At 49.3% G+C, this 20,478-nt stretch overlaps 6 protein-coding genes across 6 annotated transcripts; 3 read left to right on the top strand and 3 right to left on the bottom strand.

The window, feature by feature from the left end:
* Positions 1-1,383: 1,383 nt before the first annotated feature.
* On the top strand, positions 1,384-8,873 carry ags2 (alpha-1,3-glucan synthase Ags2; the record flags this gene model as incomplete). Its single annotated transcript, XM_056970431.1, has 7 exons — positions 1,384-1,734; positions 1,794-1,969; positions 2,039-5,989; positions 6,046-7,944; positions 8,000-8,205; positions 8,262-8,772; positions 8,825-8,873. 7 exons carry the CDS (start codon positions 1,384-1,386, stop codon positions 8,871-8,873), a joined length of 7,143 nt encoding a protein of 2,380 aa, XP_056820463.1.
* A 193-nt stretch (positions 8,874-9,066) lies between these two features.
* N7477_008767 (glutathione S-transferase) lies at positions 9,067-10,201 on the top strand (the record flags this gene model as incomplete). The annotated part of the gene is made up of 5 exons (XM_056970430.1): positions 9,067-9,079; positions 9,245-9,313; positions 9,363-9,439; positions 9,508-9,921; positions 9,974-10,201. 5 exons carry the CDS (start codon positions 9,067-9,069, stop codon positions 10,199-10,201), a joined length of 801 nt encoding a protein of 266 aa, XP_056820462.1.
* A 456-nt stretch (positions 10,202-10,657) lies between these two features.
* Positions 10,658-13,101, bottom strand: luA (3-isopropylmalate dehydratase LEU1; the record flags this gene model as incomplete). Its single annotated transcript, XM_056970429.1, has 5 exons — positions 10,658-11,083; positions 11,158-11,472; positions 11,519-12,778; positions 12,842-12,948; positions 13,002-13,101. 5 exons carry the CDS (start codon positions 13,099-13,101, stop codon positions 10,658-10,660), a joined length of 2,208 nt encoding a protein of 735 aa, XP_056820461.1.
* A 1,008-nt stretch (positions 13,102-14,109) lies between these two features.
* N7477_008765 (zinc-binding alcohol dehydrogenase family protein) lies at positions 14,110-15,539 on the bottom strand (the record flags this gene model as incomplete). The annotated part of the gene is made up of 4 exons (XM_056970428.1): positions 14,110-14,639; positions 14,686-15,131; positions 15,191-15,231; positions 15,291-15,539. 4 exons carry the CDS (start codon positions 15,537-15,539, stop codon positions 14,110-14,112), a joined length of 1,266 nt encoding a protein of 421 aa, XP_056820460.1.
* A 1,626-nt stretch (positions 15,540-17,165) lies between these two features.
* On the top strand, positions 17,166-18,750 carry N7477_008764 (DUF895 domain membrane protein; the record flags this gene model as incomplete). The annotated part of the gene is made up of 5 exons (XM_056970427.1): positions 17,166-17,253; positions 17,322-18,140; positions 18,254-18,362; positions 18,414-18,510; positions 18,574-18,750. 5 exons carry the CDS (start codon positions 17,166-17,168, stop codon positions 18,748-18,750), a joined length of 1,290 nt encoding a protein of 429 aa, XP_056820459.1.
* Positions 18,751-18,926: 176 nt separating this feature from the next.
* On the bottom strand, positions 18,927-20,455 carry N7477_008763 (UDP-N-acetylglucosamine--dolichyl-phosphate N-acetylglucosaminephosphotransferase; the record flags this gene model as incomplete). Its single annotated transcript, XM_056970426.1, has 3 exons — positions 18,927-19,919; positions 19,975-20,155; positions 20,217-20,455. The coding sequence occupies 3 exons, from the start codon at positions 20,453-20,455 to the stop codon at positions 18,927-18,929; spliced, it is 1,413 nt and encodes a 470-aa protein (XP_056820458.1).
* Positions 20,456-20,478: the final 23 nt, after the last annotated feature.

Genomic DNA, 20,478 nt, shown 5'->3' with positions numbered 1-20,478 from the left:
TCCGTATGAACAAGCATGTTTCTAGTGTTCTCAACGGCTTGTCTAGCGGGGATATGCTCAAACACACCACCTGCCTCAACGTTTATTGCTCCACCGAGCAGATATAAGCAAAGGACTGGAGGTATGCCGGCACACCCCGGAAATATCATAGTCGATAGAGTTAAATGCTCTCGTAAAGTGGCGCTGCGGTAGTCTAAATAGCAATTACCTCTGGTAATACCAAATTTATGGCAGCAGCAGGTCATGAATTATTTTGTAAGGCACCAATGAATAGCAATACCCCTGTTACAGATTCGAAGAACCAAATTTCCTTCTTGTTTGCGAGTAGACATGGAATTATGTAAATATCCTAAGAAGCTGTGAATGATTGCACAGACAATGACTGCGCAATGCTCTCTTATATTGGACATACCTTTTCATTCATCTTTTCGAGAGCAAGCTGACCCTAGTCCTCTGACAGTCATTGTTGAAATCAGACCAATACCAGATTGGGTTCGTATGTTCTACATTGCCCGTTATCGCATCGACGTTTCTTCTTTGCCATCCATGATCGAGTATCACAGGCCCCTGTCCTACATACACCGCATGAGTCGCGTACTCCGTATCATCGACACAGGTCCATTCCTTCTCGGCCGTCTGTCATGCATAGAGCTAAGGATGTTGCTTGAAGCTCCTCAGCAAAAGCCTTGTCTCGTAAGACAATTCTGAATTCTGTTGTCTGAGCCCTTGTTCCCTCGAGATGGCATTCGTCAAGAAAGATCCATTCGATCCGCGGAACGGAAGTTTACAAATTTGTCCTAGCTATTTTGTCTCGTTAGGAACTCTCTGGGTACTTACAGCTTCTTCCGGTGTCAAAAAGATCCAATCAAGCAGTAATGGGAAGAGAGGTAAGATAAATGATCAGACACAGGTGTACTTGTTGACGAGGTAGAAGACACATCAATTTTGCTTGGGAGTATATTCTGGAATCTGGCTTCAGCTGAATTGTCTTTTTTCTTTTTCTGGCTCGCTGAGGATCTCCAGTTTTCATTTAATTCCCACAAATACTTCACGACTCTTGTTCTTTCTCCTCTCCCTTGGTCGTCGTCGAGGACTGAACCTGTACTTGCGTCCTTTCGCTGTAACTTTTACTTTGGAGATGCACTGAGCCTATCGCTAATATTCAGTATCAGTATTCTTTACTCCAGCTCTGGGGGTGGCACTATTTTCTTCGTCCCTGGACGTCGACCATTGGAAATGTGAGCTGCTTCTCCACCCAACCACTCCCACTTCTGACTGCAGTTGCAGTGGCTCTCTGTTCCCATCTCTTCATGACTAAATGTGAGGATCTTTCAATTTATTAATTTCGTCAGTGTAGAATCTGATTCTGCACCGTTATTGACGATGCATTGGAAACATGCAAGCCTTTTCATCAGCCAGCTTGCTGTGCTTGGACGATGCTGGCCATACGACGAGGCGCTCACCGCATATAACGTCAACGAGAATAAAACAGCCTCAAACCCGGCTGAATACTGGGGGAAATGGCCAAATCACACTTATCACCCTTCCCCGGCCAATTGGCGTTTTCCAATCTACACACTCTTCCTTGATCGGTTTGTTAATGGTGACCCGACCAACGATAATATCAATGGAACTCTCTTTGAGCATGATCTGGGCTCAAATCAAATGCGACATGGCGGTGATGTGGCAGGCTTGGTTGACACTTTGGACTATCTCCAGGGAATGGGCATCAAGGTTAGGAAGGAAGCCCCCTTGGAGAGCGAAGCACCCATCAACTAAGCTTTTGTTCTCAGGGAATATATCTGGCCGGATTAGTCTTGATGAATCAACCATGGAGCTCGGATGGGTATTCGGCTCTTGATACGACTCTGCTAGATCAGCACTTCGGTACAATTCAGGTTTGGAGAGATGCCATTACGGAGATTCATAATCGCGGAATGTATGTCATTTTTGACAACACAGTTGCCACGTAAGTCCGTCCAAGAGCACCCTGTGTTTCAAAATCAAGCAATATAGACCAAAAGCTTACTCGCTTAAGGATGGGTGATCTAATTGGCTTCGAGGGGTATTTGAACACTACCACACCATTCTCGTTGAAGGAGCATAAGGCCGAGTGGAAGTCATCTCGACACTACGTTGACTTTCATTTTGGCAACAGCTATAACGAATCTTGCGAATATCCTCGCTTCTGGAACGAAACTGGATTCCCAGTTGGTTCATACGTTCAAGATGAGCTATCGGGATGCTACGACAGCGACTTTGACCAATACGGCGATATTGAAGCTTTCGGTGTCTTCCCCGATTGGCAGCGTGAACTTGCCAAATTCGCATCAGTCCAGGACCGTCTACGTGAATGGGTACCCAGTGTCCGACAGCGGCTCATTCGGCATTCATGTATGATCATCTCCTCACTTGATATTGACGGTTTCCGTTACGATAAAGCCACCCAAGCAACCGTCGATGCACTCGGTGACATTTCAAGTTCATACCGAGCATGCGCACGGCGAGTCGGGAAGGAGAATTTCTTCCTCCCGGGAGAGATAACGGTAGGGAATAACCTGGGTTCTGTCTTCCTAGGTCGTGGTCGGCAACCTGATATGCTCCCGGAAACTCTCGACGAAGCATTCCACTTAAAGAACTCATCTGAAGATTACTTCATTCGTGATGAGACTCAACAGGCCATTGATGGTGCTGCTTTCCACTATTCTATTTATCGCTCACTAACCAGATTCCTCGGAATGGATGGAAACCTCGCGGCCGGTTATGATATTCCAGTCAGTTGGACAGAGGCGTGGTACGAGATGATCCTCACAAATGACATGATCAATGCCAATACCGGCAAATTTGATCCTCGGCATATGTACGGAGCGACAAACCAGGATGTTTTCCGTTGGCCAACCGTCTCACAGGGCATCGAGAGGCAGCTATTGGCCCTGTTCATCACCACTCTTCATCTACCTGGTATTCCACTTTTGCTTTGGGGCGAGGAACAAGCCTTCTATATCCTCGATGCGACGGCTTCCAATTACATCTTCGGTCGACAAGCAATGTCTGCTGCCACAGCATGGAAGACCCATGGTTGTTTCCAGTTGAATTCAACTCAATACTTCCGATGGCCGATCGAATCAGGGCGATTGGGATGTCGTGACGAGTCCGCCACGTATGATCACCGAGATCCATCTCACCCAGTCCGCAATACCATCAAACATATGTACCAGATGCGACACAATTACCCAGCACTGAACGACGGCTGGTGGATTCAATTGTTGTCTAACCAAACGCATAACATCTATTATCCAGGCTCTAATGGTGTTCCAACCGAAACAGGGATGTGGTCTGTTCTGCGAAGTCCGTACTACCAGATGCAGGACCTTGGAGTGGCAGGGAACCAGACCATTTGGTTCGTCTATCAAAATGATAACCGGACAGTCACATACGACTTCGATTGCTCTGACAGAGATCGGGCTCTCGTGGCACCTTATGATACAAATACCACTGTCAAGAACCTCTTCTATCCCCATGACGAGCTTACTTTAAAAGACGGTCCCACAAAGCTTCATCTCAATGGCTCCGAGAAATTCAATGGGTGCCTCGATAGCATAACTCTCAATGCTTACGAGTTCAGAGCGTACGTCCCGAAAGAAAATTTTGTGCCTCCACATCCAATGATCACCAAGTTCATCCCTGGGCATGATGCACCAGTCTTGTCCAAAGCTGCTCCTGGAGAGAGTGAGAATCTCGAAGTTGGTCTTTATTTCAACACTGAGATGAACTGCACCCTTCTAGCAGATTTTATTTCACTCGAGTCAACAACTGAGTCGGGAGAGGTTCCTTCCATTGATCTTGACACAGTGAATTGTGGGTTCATTAATTCAGATGATCCCCTGTGGACTGGAAACATTCCCAGCAGCTGGGGCTGGTCGGCAACTCTGAAAAATGTCTATAACGGAATTCACCGCTTGACTGTCAGTAATGCAACAAGCAGCGACGGGAAGTTCACAGATGCGATCGATCATTTTTTGGTTCGCATTGGACAGCACGATAATCCCATGATCTTTACCTCTGCCAATTACTCGAGCAGTCTGCTCCATCAACGCATTGATGGAGAGCTCTTCATCCGGCAACATGCGGCAGGTGCAGACATGTACCGCTACTCGACGAACTGGGGAAGCTCGTTTTCTAATTGGATCCCATACGAAGGAGGCAATCACACCATCGAAGAACAACCTTGGTTTGGGACAAAGTCTCAGAGATGGGACGGAAAACATATCCGTGTCGAATACTGGAGCCGCTTTACGGGAAGCAGCGATTATGTTCAAGAAGGTGACGGGCCTGACTGGCAAATGCCTCGTCGTTTCCCTCATCTATTTTTCAATGGTCCCTTCAATGAATATGGCTACGATTCTGGCCTGGCAAACACTGTGAAGCAAGACAGCGATGGCTTTTGGAAGTTCCGTTTCATGGCAGAGTGGCCCGCTCAGGGTCAGCTCAATGTGTGGGGTATCAATCCAGATGGGCAGCCTGATCAAAGCTATATTTATGGAGATTCCGATGGAGATTCAATCCTGGATCGGCTACCCCCGTCTTCGCTCAGTGTGACCACAATTAACATTACTCGGCATCCTCCCCACCCCCATTTGGCGTGGAGAATCCACCTTGACGATGCATCGATGAAATTCGAACTCATCCCTGCGGGCTCACAGTATACCCAAATTGCTCTTTTTGTCCTTCTGTGGGTAATACCACTTATCACAGCCATCACAACCGCCTACGTGTTCAAGAAGACATTCTACAAAATCAAATTCAACCAGGTTGGAGTGAGTGAGAAGAAGACACTTATCTCAACGAGTGTATTCAACATATTCAAGCTGGAGAAAACGGAGAATGGGCAGTCAAAGAACCCTCTGATACGCCTGGCAACCAGATCCAGATTCCTTCAGAGCAAATCCGCCTTCAGTAGCCGTACCTCACACCGGCGGAAGGTTCTCGTTGCGACAATGGAATATGACCTTGCCGATTGGGGTATCAAAATCAAGATCGGCGGCTTGGGCGTCATGGCACAACTGATGAGCAGGCAACTTGGACATCAGGATCTCATTTGGGTTATCCCATGTGTTGGCGGAATAGATTACCCTATTGACAAGCCTGCCGAGTCTATGTTTGTCATGATTCTCGGCAGCTCCTACGAGGTGAAGATTCAGTACCATTACGTGAAAAACATCACCTACGTGCTCCTGGACGCACCAGTCTTCCGTCAACAATCGGCCCAAGAGCCTTACCCAGCTCGAATGGACGATATGGATAGTGCTATCTATTACTCTGCCTGGAACCAGTGTATCGCGCAAGCTATGAAGCGATTTCCTATCGATTTGTATCATATCAATGACTACCATGGCTCACTCGCACCGCTATACCAGTTACCGGAGACAATTCCCATTTGTCTATCGCTCCACAATGCTGAGTTTCAAGGCCTGTGGCCCATGCGAACACAGAAGGAGAAGATCGAGGTCTGCTCTGTCTTTAATCTTGACATGGATGTTGTGACTCGTTATGTTCAGTTCGGTGAAATCTTCAACCTGTTGCATGCTGGCGCCACTTACCTCCGTCTACATCAGCAAGGATTTGGTGCCGTTGGAGTTTCGAAGAAATATGGCAAACGTTCCTATGCAAGATATCCTATTTTCTGGGGTCTCAGGAAGCTTGGAAATTTGCCGAACCCCGACCCTTCGGATACTGGCGAGTGGAACAAAGATCTGCCTAAGAAAAATGAGATTAGCGTCGACAGCGCATTCGAACTGGGCAGAAAAGAATTTAAGCGTCAAGCGCAAGAATGGGCTGGTCTGGAACAAAATACATACGCCGATCTTCTTGTCTTCGTTGGAAGATGGTCAATGCAAAAGGGTATCGATCTGATCGCCGACGTGATGCCTGCCGTCCTTGAATCAAGACCAAATGTTCAACTTATCTGCATCGGACCGGTCATTGATTTGTACGGCAAATTTGCCGCTCTCAAATTGGATCGTACGATGAAGCTCTTCCCGGAAGAGTATTCTCGAAACCACAATTCACCGTTTTGCCGCCATTTATCTTCTCGGGCGCTGAATTCGCATTAATCCCTTCACGAGACGAGCCTTTTGGCTTGGTTGCTGTGGAATTTGGTCGCAAAGGAGCTCTTGGCATCGGTGCTCGAGTGGGTGGTCTCGGTCAAATGCCTGGTTGGTGGTATACGGTCGAGTCCACGACCACATCGCATCTTCTCAAGCAATTCAAGCTAGCGATTGACAATGCCTTGAACTCTAAACCCGAAGTTCGAGCGATGATGCGTGCGAGGTCAGCCTTGCAGCGATTCCCTGTTGCACAATGGATCGAGGACTTGGAGATTCTTCAGTCCACAGCAATTCGGATTCACAACAAGGAACGCGCAAAGACGCAGACGCAACCATCTGCTGCAGCCTCGGCATACAGTGCCATTTACGGGATGATGACCCCGCAGACTGCAACTAGGTCCAGTACTTCGACTGGTACCCTCACACCACCGCTTCAGTCAACTAGTCGGCCTGGAACTGTTGGATCAATGCAACGTGACTCAATGATATATAGCCACGACCCGAGTCCAGGCATTGATGTCCGTCCTAAGTCGGGCTTAAGTCGACCAATGTCATTTGGTGTCAGGCCACTGGATGGAGTTGAAGAGTTCGGAGAAGAAGCAGCACCCGATATCGAGGATGACAGTGATGACGAGATGTTGACTACCTGCTACGGCGATGATGAATATCCACTGGGTCCTGGTCCAGCAGACGCTGCTCACCGAATGGAAGTTTCTCAGTCTCCTGTGCCTCTCACCAGAGAGGTTCTTGCTGCCCGGCACGCAATTCAAGGCTCTCTTTCTCCTCGATCCATAACTACAGCCTCGAGCTCTACGGCACCCAGCGTAGCGGGAACAGAAGAAACTCTTCTCCCTCCGCAACGTCCTTGGGCAGAGCTAGGTAATGGTCTGAGCAGTGCTTCACAGCTATCTGTCGATTCGGTCATTGGAGATAAGAAAGACTACAAATTGCAAAAGGTCAATCCATTCTTCACAGACAGCAATGGCGAATATTACAAGGCCTTCGAGAAGAAGTTGGAAGACCTCAATGGGGCAAATTCAGACTCTCAGCTTTGCATCGAGCAGTATTTAGAGAAGAGCGAAAAGAAATGGTTCGATAAATTCCGAGACGCCCGCTTGGGACGCAATCAATCTCCGGCTCCTTCAACGGGATTCGGCAAGAACGGCGGGCCTTCCCCTTCGGGGTCTATCACCAACGATGACACCACATCCCATGAGAGTGGCGGCCAAGAGAGCAAAATAGCCGCCGATGAGTTCAAGCTGGGAGAAAATTATGTACCACCGACAGGGCTGAAGAAATGGATGCAGATGCGACTTGGAGGCTGGCCAGTTTATTCCGTGTTTCTCGGTCTCGGCCAGATCATTGCTGCTAATTCCTACCAAATTACCTTGCTCACAGGTGAGGTCGGGCAGACTGCAGCAAAACTATACGGAATCGCTACTGTGTACCTGATTACATCTATCCTGTGGTGGTTCTTCTTCCGGTTCTACAAATCCGTGCTTGTCTTGACCGTGCCATGGTTCTTGTATGGTGCTGCCTTTTTGGTCATTGGGCTTGCCCACTACGAGCCTAACTCATTCATCCGTGGATGGATTCAGAATATCGGAAGTGGTATTTATGCCGCAGCATCATCAAGCGGTTCTATCTTCTTTGCCCTCAATTTTGGTGATGAGAGCGGTGCCCCTGTGAAGCTATGGGTGTTCCGTGCATGTCTTATTCAGGGTACACAGCAAGCATATGTCATCGCCCTTTGGTATTGGGGCTCAACTCTGACAAAGGCAACGAATGCTGGAGTTGCGAACGTGCAAGGCAGTATCATCAATACGTGGAGGATGACGTGAGTTTCATGCCTGAATTATGTCTTGTCGAGTCTTAGGCTAACATTGAGGCAGAGCGATTTGCGCACCTATTACGATCTTGTTGTGGGCGATCGGATTGATCGTTTACTTCGGCTTGCCAAATTACTATCGTCAGACTCCTGGCAAGGTTCCGTCTTTCTACAAGTCTGTCTTTCGGCGAAAAATCGTGCTTTGGAATTGGGTTGTGGTCATCCTGCAGAACTTCTTCTTGAGCGCACCCTACGGTCGTAATTGGAACTGTCAGTACCTACTTTTCACTGATCTGAAGCAATAGAGACAACTGACACTATAATAGTCCTCTGGATTTCCAACCACGCCAAGCCATGGCAGATCCTATGCCTCTGTGTTGCCTTTTTCGGCTTCGTTTGGATAGCAGTGCTTTGTCTCATGGCACGCATATCTAAGTCACATAGCTGGATTCTACCCATCGTAGCCTGTGGCCTTGGTGCACCCAGATGGGCACAAATATGGTGGGGAACATCCGGCACCGGTCTTTTCCTGCCATGGGCAGGAAATTATGTGTCCGGTGCTTTGGTATCCCGAAGTCTTTGGCTATGGCTTGGTGTGCTGGATGCGCTGCAGGGTCTTGGTTTCGGCATGATACTTCTGCAGACCTTGACTCGCATGCATATTTGCTTCACCTTGCTTGTCTCGCAGGTGCTTGGCTCCCTCGCGACTATATGTGCGAGATCTTTCGCACCGAATAAAATTGGTCCGGGGCCCATCTCTCCAGATATCACGGCCGGTGTCAGTGCATTGGGCAACGCGTGGTTTTGGATTGCGCTTGTCCTCCAGCTTTCGATTTGGTAAGCCTCTTCAATTGATTTTACGGAAGTCATGGTACTAATGCAAGTGCAGTGGTGGCTTCCTTCTTTTCTTCCGCCGCGAACAGCTGTCAAAGCCTTAGGTGCAATCTGAGGAGTCAAGTCCTTTGTTGAAACTTGCCTGACGGGAAAGTGATTTAATGGAGCTTGTCAAGGCCGGAGTTTGATTTCTTTTCCTTACGCCTAGCCCACTTTTTCCTTCATTCAAGTCACAACTAGTTATTATCTAATGTAATGACCTCACATTCACAATAAGCAGATTGAGCTCTTAAAATTATGGCCACGTTTTGTTAGCTTCTATTCTAATTCACGCTTAGTAGCTTGGCCGTGGATACGAGATTGGCGGTTCAGTAACCACGAAAATGAGTCACGTCAGCCACAAGCCGCAATTAGCCGCTATAAAAAAATCTACCAGTCTTCGCCCTCTTCTGATTACCTCCCGACTTATTTGGAGTTTTGATTGCAATCATTATGGCTCAGGAAATGGACTTGCACTTTGTTGGAACCCACACCCGTTATTCCAGTAAGCCTGCTGAACACGGATTGTCGAGCATTTCTAATCATGGTTGCAGGCTGGACGTCTCGGGTGGAAGCTGTCTTGGAGTATTTCCAAATCCCGCATAGCTCTCAAGTCATCAAACTGTCCGATGTACATGACAATGCACGATCGATTGGTTACAATTCGTTCCCTACTGACATGTATATCCGGCATCATAGGTGAAATCGATCTCTCCAACTGGTTTCGTGCCATTCATCCAATGCCGCTCAATCGGATCCACCACTATCGGTGATTCATTGGCAATCTGCGAATTCCTCGCTGAATCTCACCCTGAGCTTCCTCTCTGGCCTCGCGACCGTCAACTCAGAGCGTTGGCACGCAGCGCTGCTGCCCAGATGCATTCGGGCTTTTCGACGTTGCGAAATCTATACAGCACCAACTTCCTCGCCCGATATACCGGCAACGTGCCAATTCCAGAAGAGGCTCTAGTGGACATCAAGCGCATCTTAGCTTTGTGGGACGAAGCACGAAAGGCTACAAAAGAGCGCCTTGCGGCGCTCGGGGAGGCTGACGAAGGTTTTCTGTTTGGAGGATTCAGTATTGCCGATGCCTTTTTCTGGCCTGTGCTTTGGGTATGGATTTCTTGCACTGGGGATATACGATGAGTGTTACTGATAATACCAGCGATTCCGATCCTACGGCCTTCCTCTGACGTCTGCGAGTGAAGATGCTCTTGCTTGGATGGCTACTATGTGGAACGATCCCGCGTTCCGGTCTTTGAGCGAGAAGTATTACCTGCAGGCCAAGGATCCGGAAACCCGTATTGAGCATTATGATGATATCTATAAAGGCAGGGAAGACATTCACTACGATCACTTCCCCGAGGATTGGACATTCTCAGTGCCTAAATGAGACGGCTGATGCCCCTACTCAAAACTTGGGTATCAGCTCTACCGGAAGAGGAAATACAGCGATCAAGCATCATTGCCCAATTCACTTAACGAGCGAGGGCAGACAAGAAACACACAAAATGATCATTATCTAGCTTAGACTTTGATAGACTGAGACTGACTTTCACTAAGATGATACTTTGGCCGCCCAAGTTACCGTAGTGTCATTTAGAGTTGCGATGCTCTACAGTACTACAGCAAGGAAAATTTAGTTTCATAATTCATTCTCATTGAAATTCGTAGATCACTGAAAAGAATTCCAAGGATAAGGCCCCGAAACAAATAGAGCAAACAATCAGAAGGGGAATATAGTTTTCGAGAACAAAGTGAAAACATTTTGAACACAAAGCAGAGCTTCTATTACCGTATTCAATGCGATCCTGCACAGCGCCAATTAAAAACGAGAATCGGAACAACTTTACCACTCGAGGGGCTCGTTCTTCACATCACCACGGTTGGTCTTAGGAACGGGAGCGGCCTCGATGCGGGTAGCGCCGCGGTTGCCACGCTTGAGGTAGCCACTGCCGTCCAACCAGGGGGTCTCGAGGCTGCGCTTGGTCTCGAAGTTGCGAATCTTGCTCTCCATCTGGAGAGTAAGACCAATGTCATCGAGGCCGTTGACGAGGCAGTGCTTGCGGAAGCTGTCGACCTCGAAGGAGGCGAGCTTGTTGCCCTCGGAGTCCTTGATTTCCTGATTGACAAGGTCGACTTCAATTTCGCGGCCGGCGTGGGCCTCAGCGGCGATCTTGGCCAGAGCAGCTTCGTCGCTGATAGGGACGGGAAGCATGCCGTTCTTGAAGGTGTTGTTGAAGAAGATATCAGCGAAAGAGGGGGCGATGATGCACTTGATGCCGAAATCGAGCAGAGCCCAAGGGCGTGCTCACGGGAGCTACCGCAGCCGAAGTTCGGGCCAGTGACGACCAGGATCTTGGATTGGCGGTAAATGCCCTGGTTCAGGATGAAGTCCGGGTTCTCCTTGCCTGTAGCGGGGTCATAGCGAAGCTCGTAGAAGGCTGCGGTACCGAGACCAGTACGCTTGATAGTCTTCAGGAACTGCTTGGGGATGATGGCGTCGGTATCGACGTTCGAACGGTCCAGAGGAGCAGCGATACCCTTCAGGGTGGTGAACTTCGGCAGGCCAGTGCTGCTGCTGCTGCCACCACCAACGGAGGTGTTGGTGTGGGGCTCGTTATCAGCGGGGAGGTCGAGGACACGGTCAAGCTCATCCTCGGTCTCGGGGGGAGTCAGCCTCGGGCTGAGTCTCGATGACAGGTTGAACCTTGGCAATGACTGGGCTAGCGACAACATGCTCGCGAACGTCGGCAAGTTTGCCAACAATGGCAGCAGTCGCTGCCATAGCAGGTGACATCAGATGAGTGCGGCCCTGAGCACCCTGGCGACCCTCGAAGTTGCGGTTGGAGGTGGAGGCACAACGCTCCTTGGGGGAGAGAATATCGGGGTTCATACCCAGACACATAGAGCAACCAGCCTCACGCCACTCAAAGCCAGCATCGGTGAAGATCTTGTCGAGACCCTCGGCCTCAGCCTGCTCCTTGACCAGACCAGACCCGGGGACAATCATCGCGCGTAGAATGTTAGAAGCAATCTTCTTGCCGTTGACCACCTTGGCAGCGGCGCGCAGATCCTCAATGCGGGCGTTCGTGCAAGATCCGATGAAGACCTTGTCGACAGGAATCTCCTTCATGGGGGTACCAGGGGTGAGACCCATGTACTCAAGAGCACGCTTGCAAGCGAGCTTACGGCTCTCGTCCTCAAAGTCGTCGGGGCCGGGGACAACTCCGTTGATAGGAACGACATCCTGGGGGGAAGTGCCCCATGAGATGGTAGGAATGATATCCTTGCCATCAAGGTAGATCTCAGTGTCGAACTTCGCGCCAGGGTCGGTCTTCAGAGTAGACCAGTAGTTAACGGCCTTCTTCCACTCGGCGCTGCCGTACTCAGGAGCCAGGGGACGGCCCTTGAGGTACTCAAAAGTGATTTCATCGGGGGCAATCATGCCAGCACGAGCACCACCCTCAATGGACATGTTGCACATGGACATACGGGCTTCCATGCTGAGGCCACGAATCACGGATCCACAGAACTCAATGACAGCGCCGGTACCGCCAGCAGTTCCAATGACACCAATAATGTGGAGAACGACGTCTTTGCTGGTGACACCGGGAGGAAGCTCGCCATCGACCTGGATCTTCATGTTCTTGCTGCGGCGGGTAAGGAGGGTCTGAGTAGCAAGGACGTGCTCGACTTCACTGGTACCGATACCGAAAGCGAGCGCACCGAAGGCACCGTGGGTGGAGGTATGGCTGTCACCACAAACAACAGTGGTTCCGGGCAGAGTGAAGCCCTGCTCGGGACCAATAATGTGGACAATGCCCTGCCGCTTGTCACCCATACCGAAGTAGGTGAGGCCGAAGGTCTTGACATTTTCCTCGAGGGTGGTACATTGGAGACGCGAGTCATTTTCCTTGATGAAGTCGGAGGCGTTCTTGAAGTTCTTGCGGGAGGAGGTGGGGATGTTCTGCAGGCAAAGGAAAATCCGGTTAGCTACAACGCCGCCATGGGTTTTGAAGATCCAACATACATGGTCAACGGTCACCAGAGTGCAGTCCGGCCGGCGGACCTTGCGGCTGGCATTTGTGAGACCCTCGAAAGCCTGAGGGGAGGTCACCTCGTGGACGAGATGGCGGTCTCAGGGATGGTTGTTAGAGAATATTGAGACGGTGCGGGACAGTTCGGCATACCGATGTAAAGCAGGCAAGTGCCATCGTCTTGCTCGTTGACAATGTGGTCAGCGAAGACCTTGTCATACAAGGTTCTCGGTTTCGTCTCTGCGGAAGGCATGTTGTACAGGTAATTCAGATTGAGAGTAGTGTGGAGTTAGGGATAGCAGAAACAACTTATATTTTGCCGTGCCCGCGATGTCGCTGGGGAGCTACTCGAGGGGCAACGCCGATCTCGGTCGGTCAGCGGCCAATACTTGGGAAATAATTGGTTGAAGTGGCGAAACTGCGGAGCCACGACACCGGCCGGTATCGGCCACCGACAAAAATGTGACGGCGGGTAGTGGCGCTTGTGGGCGGCTGGTCTCGACTCTTTTTGACTCATCTTTTATTCAGATATCTTGAGTAGACTTGGATGTAAAGTTGAAGACGACCACGATCACGATCATAACTTACGTTCACTCACAAAGTCCTAGATCTTGGATCTGATACTGTTGACTTTGTCTAGAGTTGCAATGTTCCAGTGCAAAACTTAGATGACGCGGACCAACAACTCTGGGGTCAAGCATTAATGGCTGGGCATTGATTGGCTTCGGCCGCCGGAGACCGATCGCGCCCCGCCTGCAGATTATCACGCTGATTGCTCCAGAGCAGTTGTAGAGGGGCGGTGCATTTGCGGAGGAAGGCATTAGCAATGAAGTGGGTCGGTCTTCCTAAGTGTCAGTTTGACTCATTTTACCTGGAATCGCATTGGTAATTTCAAGATCTCAAGTCACCATGTGAAGTCGTATGCTTGGGGGTGGGCGGTGAACACATTTCCTGCTCTCACAATGTCCCGAACAGAACCACGAGCATCTTGAATCTGGGGTAGGTTTCTCGATACACTTAAGTGTGGTTTGGCTTGTGTCCAAAATTATTAAACAGTATCTACAAACATGCATTGGACGATCAAAAGCCCGTCAAATGCTTCCGTTCTCTATCCACACGTTCATGTCTTTTGACCATATTTATTCCTTGTAAACAAACATGTGTAAAAGTGTATTTCTCAATCTAATTTACTCCGAACACCTTGAAAGTTCGACCTCCATCGCATGATGGACTTTCCTGAAGAAAAATCAAAGAATAAGCCCTATGATCGCTCGCCGAGCCCCACCACAATGCGTTTCCCAGAGGCCGATCCACTCCGCAAGACCTCCAATGCTGCATTGATTCCTTCTAATCCTCCTTCCGCCACGATAATTTCTGGCAATGTCAAATTGCCAGAACTGAGCAAATCCTCCAACCAGGTTACCATGGCCTCACCCACGGTAGGTGCTGTATGAAACAACTTTATGGGCGCGGTGTGATGGTGGATACCTGGAGCTTGCTCCTTGGGCAGTCCTGTAAGACCCAAGAGATGTGAGTGTCCAGAAGAATCGAGGGCCTTCTGAAGAAGTGAAGCTGTATCCTTGCCAACGACATCCATTGCAAACCGCAGCTTACCACCAGTGACACCGATGATAATCTCTACCGCGCGGGCGGTATCGAGGCGATCAACGAGTAAATCGGCACCGGACTGCACAAGCTTAGCCCCGTGTCTCGCGACATCAGCCACACAGATGACTCGTAGACCAGCAAGTTTAGCCAGCTGAAGAGCAACAAGGCCGGTAGTTGTTGAGGCTTCAAACCGTCAGTCAGGTACAGAAAGGGATGTTCGATATCTTACCTCCCCAGATCGCAATCCATTCACCGGGCTGCGGCCGTTGTGACTCCGACGACGAAGCAAAGCATTCATCGTGAATGTCACGTGGGATCTCGCTCTTTTCAAGCCTGTTGATGACTTCGATCAGGTTTGGACCAGGACTTCGCTTCAGACGGGAAAAGTCTTGCCCAAATGAAACGCCTAAACCCAGGGCAGCAGCGACGAAGGCAACGCCGACCGAGGCAGAAGCTTGGATACAAGTTGAAGACGGGATGCGAGCAGCATTGAAATCGGTGGCAACTGCATACTCTTGAAAAGCTGCTTTCCGAATGTCACGATAGTCTGTTGAGGGCACCAGAACGACATCGCCAACACGAAGACGAGACGACTCATTGGGGACTTGGACGACTAGTCCTGCCAGATCCCGACCGTTGATCCATGGTAAGCCGGGAATGCCAAAGTTGAACGCACTATGGTACAATTGTCAGTCAATGAGATGATTGTGTAAGTATGAATTCGGCCAACATACGGTCCCTTCCAGTCGACTGGATTGAGGCCGATTGCCAGTACCTATCAATAAGTCATCAGTACTTTGCATGCAGACCAGTGTAGGGCCAAGATAAACATACTTTGACTAGAATTTCACCAGGATGTATAGTAGATGGAACACTATGATCGTCGACTAGGGTGTATTGCTCCTGCGCCCCTTTGAGGAGCAGTACCTTTTGCCTTGTCGCCACAGTCTCGGACTTCTGAGAAAAATTTCTCTCTCTTAATTGATGAGGGACATGAGATGGAGGCTCAGAAAAGAAGCAGCGACGAAAATGTGTTCGCTCATTTCGCGCTTCGGCGAGCTGAAGGCAGGTAGTGGTTGACATGATGGCGGGTGCTACTAAGGCCACACTTGGATGCAACAACCTCGAGACTCAGATCCAGTTTATCTCTATCTATATCTGGTTTGAGTATTACCAACCCAGAGCTCTTCTCGGGCGAGAAATTGAGAAGGCAATGCACGCTCGCCATCAGGAAGCGGGGGCATTGATATCAGTCCTGGCCAAAAGCACGCACTGAGTTTGGAGGGTCTCCACTGGGCGCTTGGCCTGGGCAATATCCAATAGAAAAGGGCTAAATGAAAGCGTTTTGGCACAAACTTGCGCCATACGACCTATCCTGTGGCTTCAAGATATGGGTCGGGGTTACTTGTCGTTGCTCATGGCGGGGGCTGGATGGCGTGATGAAGACTCCTCGTTGGCAGCCTTGGGGAGGGCAATGAAGATCTCACCGTAATAGCTAAGCAAAATTTCCCTTCTCCTGGTCTATCAAAGTGTGACTTTTGTATTGAGGTCATCCTCATGAATGAAGGGATATAGGGTTTTTTCTTTGCGACCTTGTGAAATCGGCAATGTTGGATAAAAGTCAAGACTTCTTCGATTCACGTCGCGATTCCCAGATACCTCAGGTCTGGCTCTCAATTCGATGGAGATGATGAAATCCGAAGGTGCCTTGTTGAGTAAAGCTGATGTGATCCGGGGCTCTGATGACGAAACCCTGAAATTGCTTGGCTGGGTTCAAGTAGCGCTGTAATTCAAGAGCGAACCTCGATTGGACCAAACGACGCGTTTCGAAGAATAAACGGGCATCTTTAGAATACTGAATAGACTCGAATGTATTGCATGTTGGTTAACCAGGCATCAGTTCGTCTTGTGGTGATTCAATGGCCATAACAAGGGGAAATGAAAGGAGGATCCGCCATTACATTAATTTCGCAATATGTACTCGCAGAGCGAACGTGATATTCAAGATCAAGATTGTGGCCATTCACTCAAACCCAACAAGATAAGGAGGATATTTTCGGTGAAGGTTGCCCTAATCGCGAAATGCTTATTTTTCATTTGCTCCAGCTCGGCCTCGCCATATCCCAATCCCGAATTTCTTAACCAAATGCTGAGATAGGCAACACTTTACTCCTTTTCTCTGGCAGCATTCTATGTAGCATACAAGTATATTACCGGCCCAAGTACAAAGGCCTGTGTCGGAGGCATTAAATGCAGCCGGCGATTCGTTGTCGAGGCCGATCTAGAGCCGCCTGAGAGTAGACGTGCACCTCGGCCGTGTGTACTACCTAATTTGACATGAATGAGAGCAAATTAGCAACCAATGTTGAAGCGCATGCCTTTCATAGTAATTCTAAACTCTCTTTTATTCAACGAGGGCTTATGTCACTTCTTGATGGTTCGTGCGAGCACGTAATACTCTCCAAGAACGAGAACATCTTGTTTTCCTTGAAAAGGCATCAGCCAAACAAACAAGGGCCCAAGCGATGGTTGAAAACGTGGGGGGTTCGATGTTGCCATAGCACGAAATGCCGTGTTTCATTGCAGAATTCCGATAATTAGATCTATTTCTGCTATCATGCAGCATACTTAAATCTGGCGGCCGTCTCTAGCTGACTCTGGAAGCTATCTGGTCAGCTACTCAAATTTTTTTTTCCTGCCACTTTCAAAATGGCAAACTTCGAAAAGGCCACTCCGTCGAAAGATGACGAAGTTAGTCGTGACTCCTTTGATACTCCCGCCGTTGGGCAACAGCCAGGTAAGAGTAGTTCTCCTTGTTTGAGACTATCCGTTCATCAATTGAGACCATGCTGACACGACACACAGTGAAATGGTACCGATCAACCTTCTACAATGCCATAATTCTTGGGCTCTGCAATCTTCTCGCCCCAGGCATCTGGGGTGCAATGAACTCATTGGGTGGAGGAGGGGAGGAGAGACCGTATCTTGTCAATGCCGCAAACGCCCTCACATTTGCCCTCATGGTAGTCTCATGCTTTTTTTCCAGCATATTCGTGCGCTTCATTGGAATCAAATGGACTTTGATCGTAGGAACAATGGGGTACGCACCATACGCAGCCGGGCTATATGTGAACAACCGATTCGGCGACCAATGGCTGGTGCTCCTCGGTGCAGCACTGTGTGGTTTGTCGGCGGGTATTTTCTGGGCGGCTGAAGCAGCTATCGCACTTGCGTACCCTGAGCCCTATAATCAAGGGCGATTCTTGGGCTTCTGGCTCAGCTTTCGGGTTGGAGGACAAATTCTCGGAGGTGCTATCAGTTTGGGAATCAATGCTCATCGTGCGTCCGAGGGCAGTGTTTCATATGCTGTATACCTCGTCTTCATTGTGCTTCAGGCTTTGGGGCCCTTTGCTGGCTTGCTGTTGAATAATCCGTCCCAGGTCCAGCGAAAGAACGGTGTCCCTGTTCAACTTCGAGTCACGAAAGGCGTCGGGTATGAGATTCGGGCTATGTTGAAGCTCTTCGTCAGTCGCAAATTTCTTCTGCTCATCCCTTTTATCTGCCAAGCGGTCTACACAGAAGCGGTAATGTTCTCATACGAAGATTTGTGGTTCTCTGTGCGCTCAAGAGCTCTGGGCTCTTTTTTGTCTGGTGTGGTTGCTTTAGTCATCGGAAACCTGCTGGGTACATTCCTTGACAACAAATTCATATCACTGAAGACGCGGAGTCGGACTGCATTACCTTTGTTGTGGCTTGGCAAGGAATGTGCTGGATTTGGGCATCTGTGTTAACTACAGGATTCAACAAGACGGACCCTGTGTATGACTGGGTCGATGCTGGGTTCGGAAGGCCCTTTGCTCTCTTCATTTTCTGGGTTGCTGGGTTTCAACTCAATTACATGTATCTGTATGTACACTCACTTTGATCCATCTGATGTGTATGCTAACAGGGATGCAGGTTCTTCCTGGTCGGAAATCTCGCCGATGATCATGAAGAAGTCGTTCGAATCGCTGGCTTACTGCGGGGAACAGAGTCTGCCGCCCAGTGTGTTAGCGTACGTTTACCATCGTTTCTTTCGTTCATGTTGGTCTTTCATAAGCTAACGACTTTGCTTTAGTACGGCCTAAGCAGCGTGTTCATTATGGCTTCCGTCGGAAGCGTTTATTTCAACTTTGGCCTCTGGGCAATCGCGATTCTGCCTGCCTGGCTTATTGTTCGACAGGTCGGACATGCTTTCGGCGATAAGAAAATCGACAGGGAGACTCGTGCCTTGCGGGACACTTCTCTCAATTAGTAAATGATGACACACATAGACGACCTCACAGGAGATTCAAATTTGAACTGTTGGTTACCAAATGAAGTAATAAAAGATACCTCTTTGTGGCCTCATGCAAGGCGAGCATTAGTATGTACACAGAATAGAAACATCGACAGATGGTTTCCTCTCGAATCTATTGGCACAACGGACGGTTAAACATGCCATGGGTTGAAGATCTCGAGTCCAATGTTATCCTGGTGGAACACCAGTAAGGCGAGACGATGTCGTACGAACAGGCCAAATATTCCACAGAAAGTCTGGACTCCGACCATGTGCCACGCAAGTCGATCTTCTTTCATTGGCCCCATCCACACGAGCCAAAGATTCAAGATCGTCAGATTTGAGGATTCAATGATATTGCCGTCTCCGTCCTTCTTCACTCGCACCAGGCGCAATATGTGTAGAAGGTCAAGTGTGGTGGTAATCAATGGCGATGGAGGAATAGTCCATTCCGTTACAGAGGCATCAAGCAGACCGGTAGACGCGTTGAACTTTGGCAGTCGATGGCGCGGGCAAGGAATCAGGTGAAACAGCTGCGGTGTCGAGTAAATAAAATTAAAGATCTGCGGAATGAATAGGAGCAAAAGAGTCTTGCTGAAATGGCCCAAGATGCCCACAACCGCAAACACCATGCCCGCAAAGTAACAGTAGGTATCACCCACGAACACCTTGGAGGGATACCAGTTGTGGCACAGCAGCGCTGCTGAAACACCAATAAATGGCAGCAAAAAGTAGATCGAAAACAAGTGGGAGTCAGTAGCTGGATGAGGGTATGGCGTGATAGGCGCCAGGTACATTGCATCATTGAACAATAGCAGAACTGCGATGACAAGCGACTGAGCCACCTCTATTCCATTGATACCGGCCAGCATATTGATGGCGTTTGGGCAGAAGATTGCCACGGCTGCCATGTACATATAGTACAGCCATCCAAGGTCAATGAAATCACCGAGGTACCGTTGCAGCGGGACTGGCACAACGACATGTGTCACGCCAAAGTCAACAAAGTACACGATGAGCATCGGGATGGAGGCAAAGGCAGGGATCAAGACTTTGTGTCTCCAGCGAATATCAAGCAGGTCATCTCCAATTCCAAGAATGACGATGGATTGCAGGGATAGAAGACCTGACAGGTACGATGCGAGCTACCACGGGCACAATTAGTTCAATGCGTAACCTCAAACGAGAAGACTGACAAACCTTGCCATGGGGGAATCTATGCAGGTACCGACCCGTCTCAATATGTTGGTCTTCGATCACAACATCGCGATTACCTCCGCCAGACGTGGCGGCGACAATGTCTTTGTAAAAGGCAAAAGGAATGAAGACGATGAGACAGATGAGATATACCACGGCACAGACGGCTCCCATGGTTTCCGGGCTGAAGCAAGAATTAGCCCTGTATACCCATGCCATTGAAGGCTACTGAGCGGTATACTTACATTTCAGGTCTTCTGGGCTTTGCCATATCCTTACCTTTCAGACCAGCTTTGATAAAGACAGGCCCGAGCCATCGAATCATGCTGAATGTGATTGCAAAGGCAATAATGGTCATTGCAATTGAGGCAATTAGAGGCGCGCCATCACCTTGGAACGTGTTGACCAGAACGCCGATACCTGCTCCCACCAAGAGCAGAAGACGCCAAGTCTCCGCCCGGGAGAGATCACTTGGAGTGGTCATGATGAGCGATTGGCTCTGATGCC

Source organism: Penicillium maclennaniae (assembly GCF_028827695.1).
Source record: "Penicillium maclennaniae strain IBT 15551 chromosome Unknown utg000007l:1.0-4884863.0:1.0-4888362.0, whole genome shotgun sequence".
In the NCBI taxonomy this organism is placed as follows: Eukaryota; Fungi; Ascomycota; class Eurotiomycetes; order Eurotiales; family Aspergillaceae; genus Penicillium; species Penicillium maclennaniae.
This window is presented reverse-complemented; position numbering and strand designations above follow the sequence as displayed.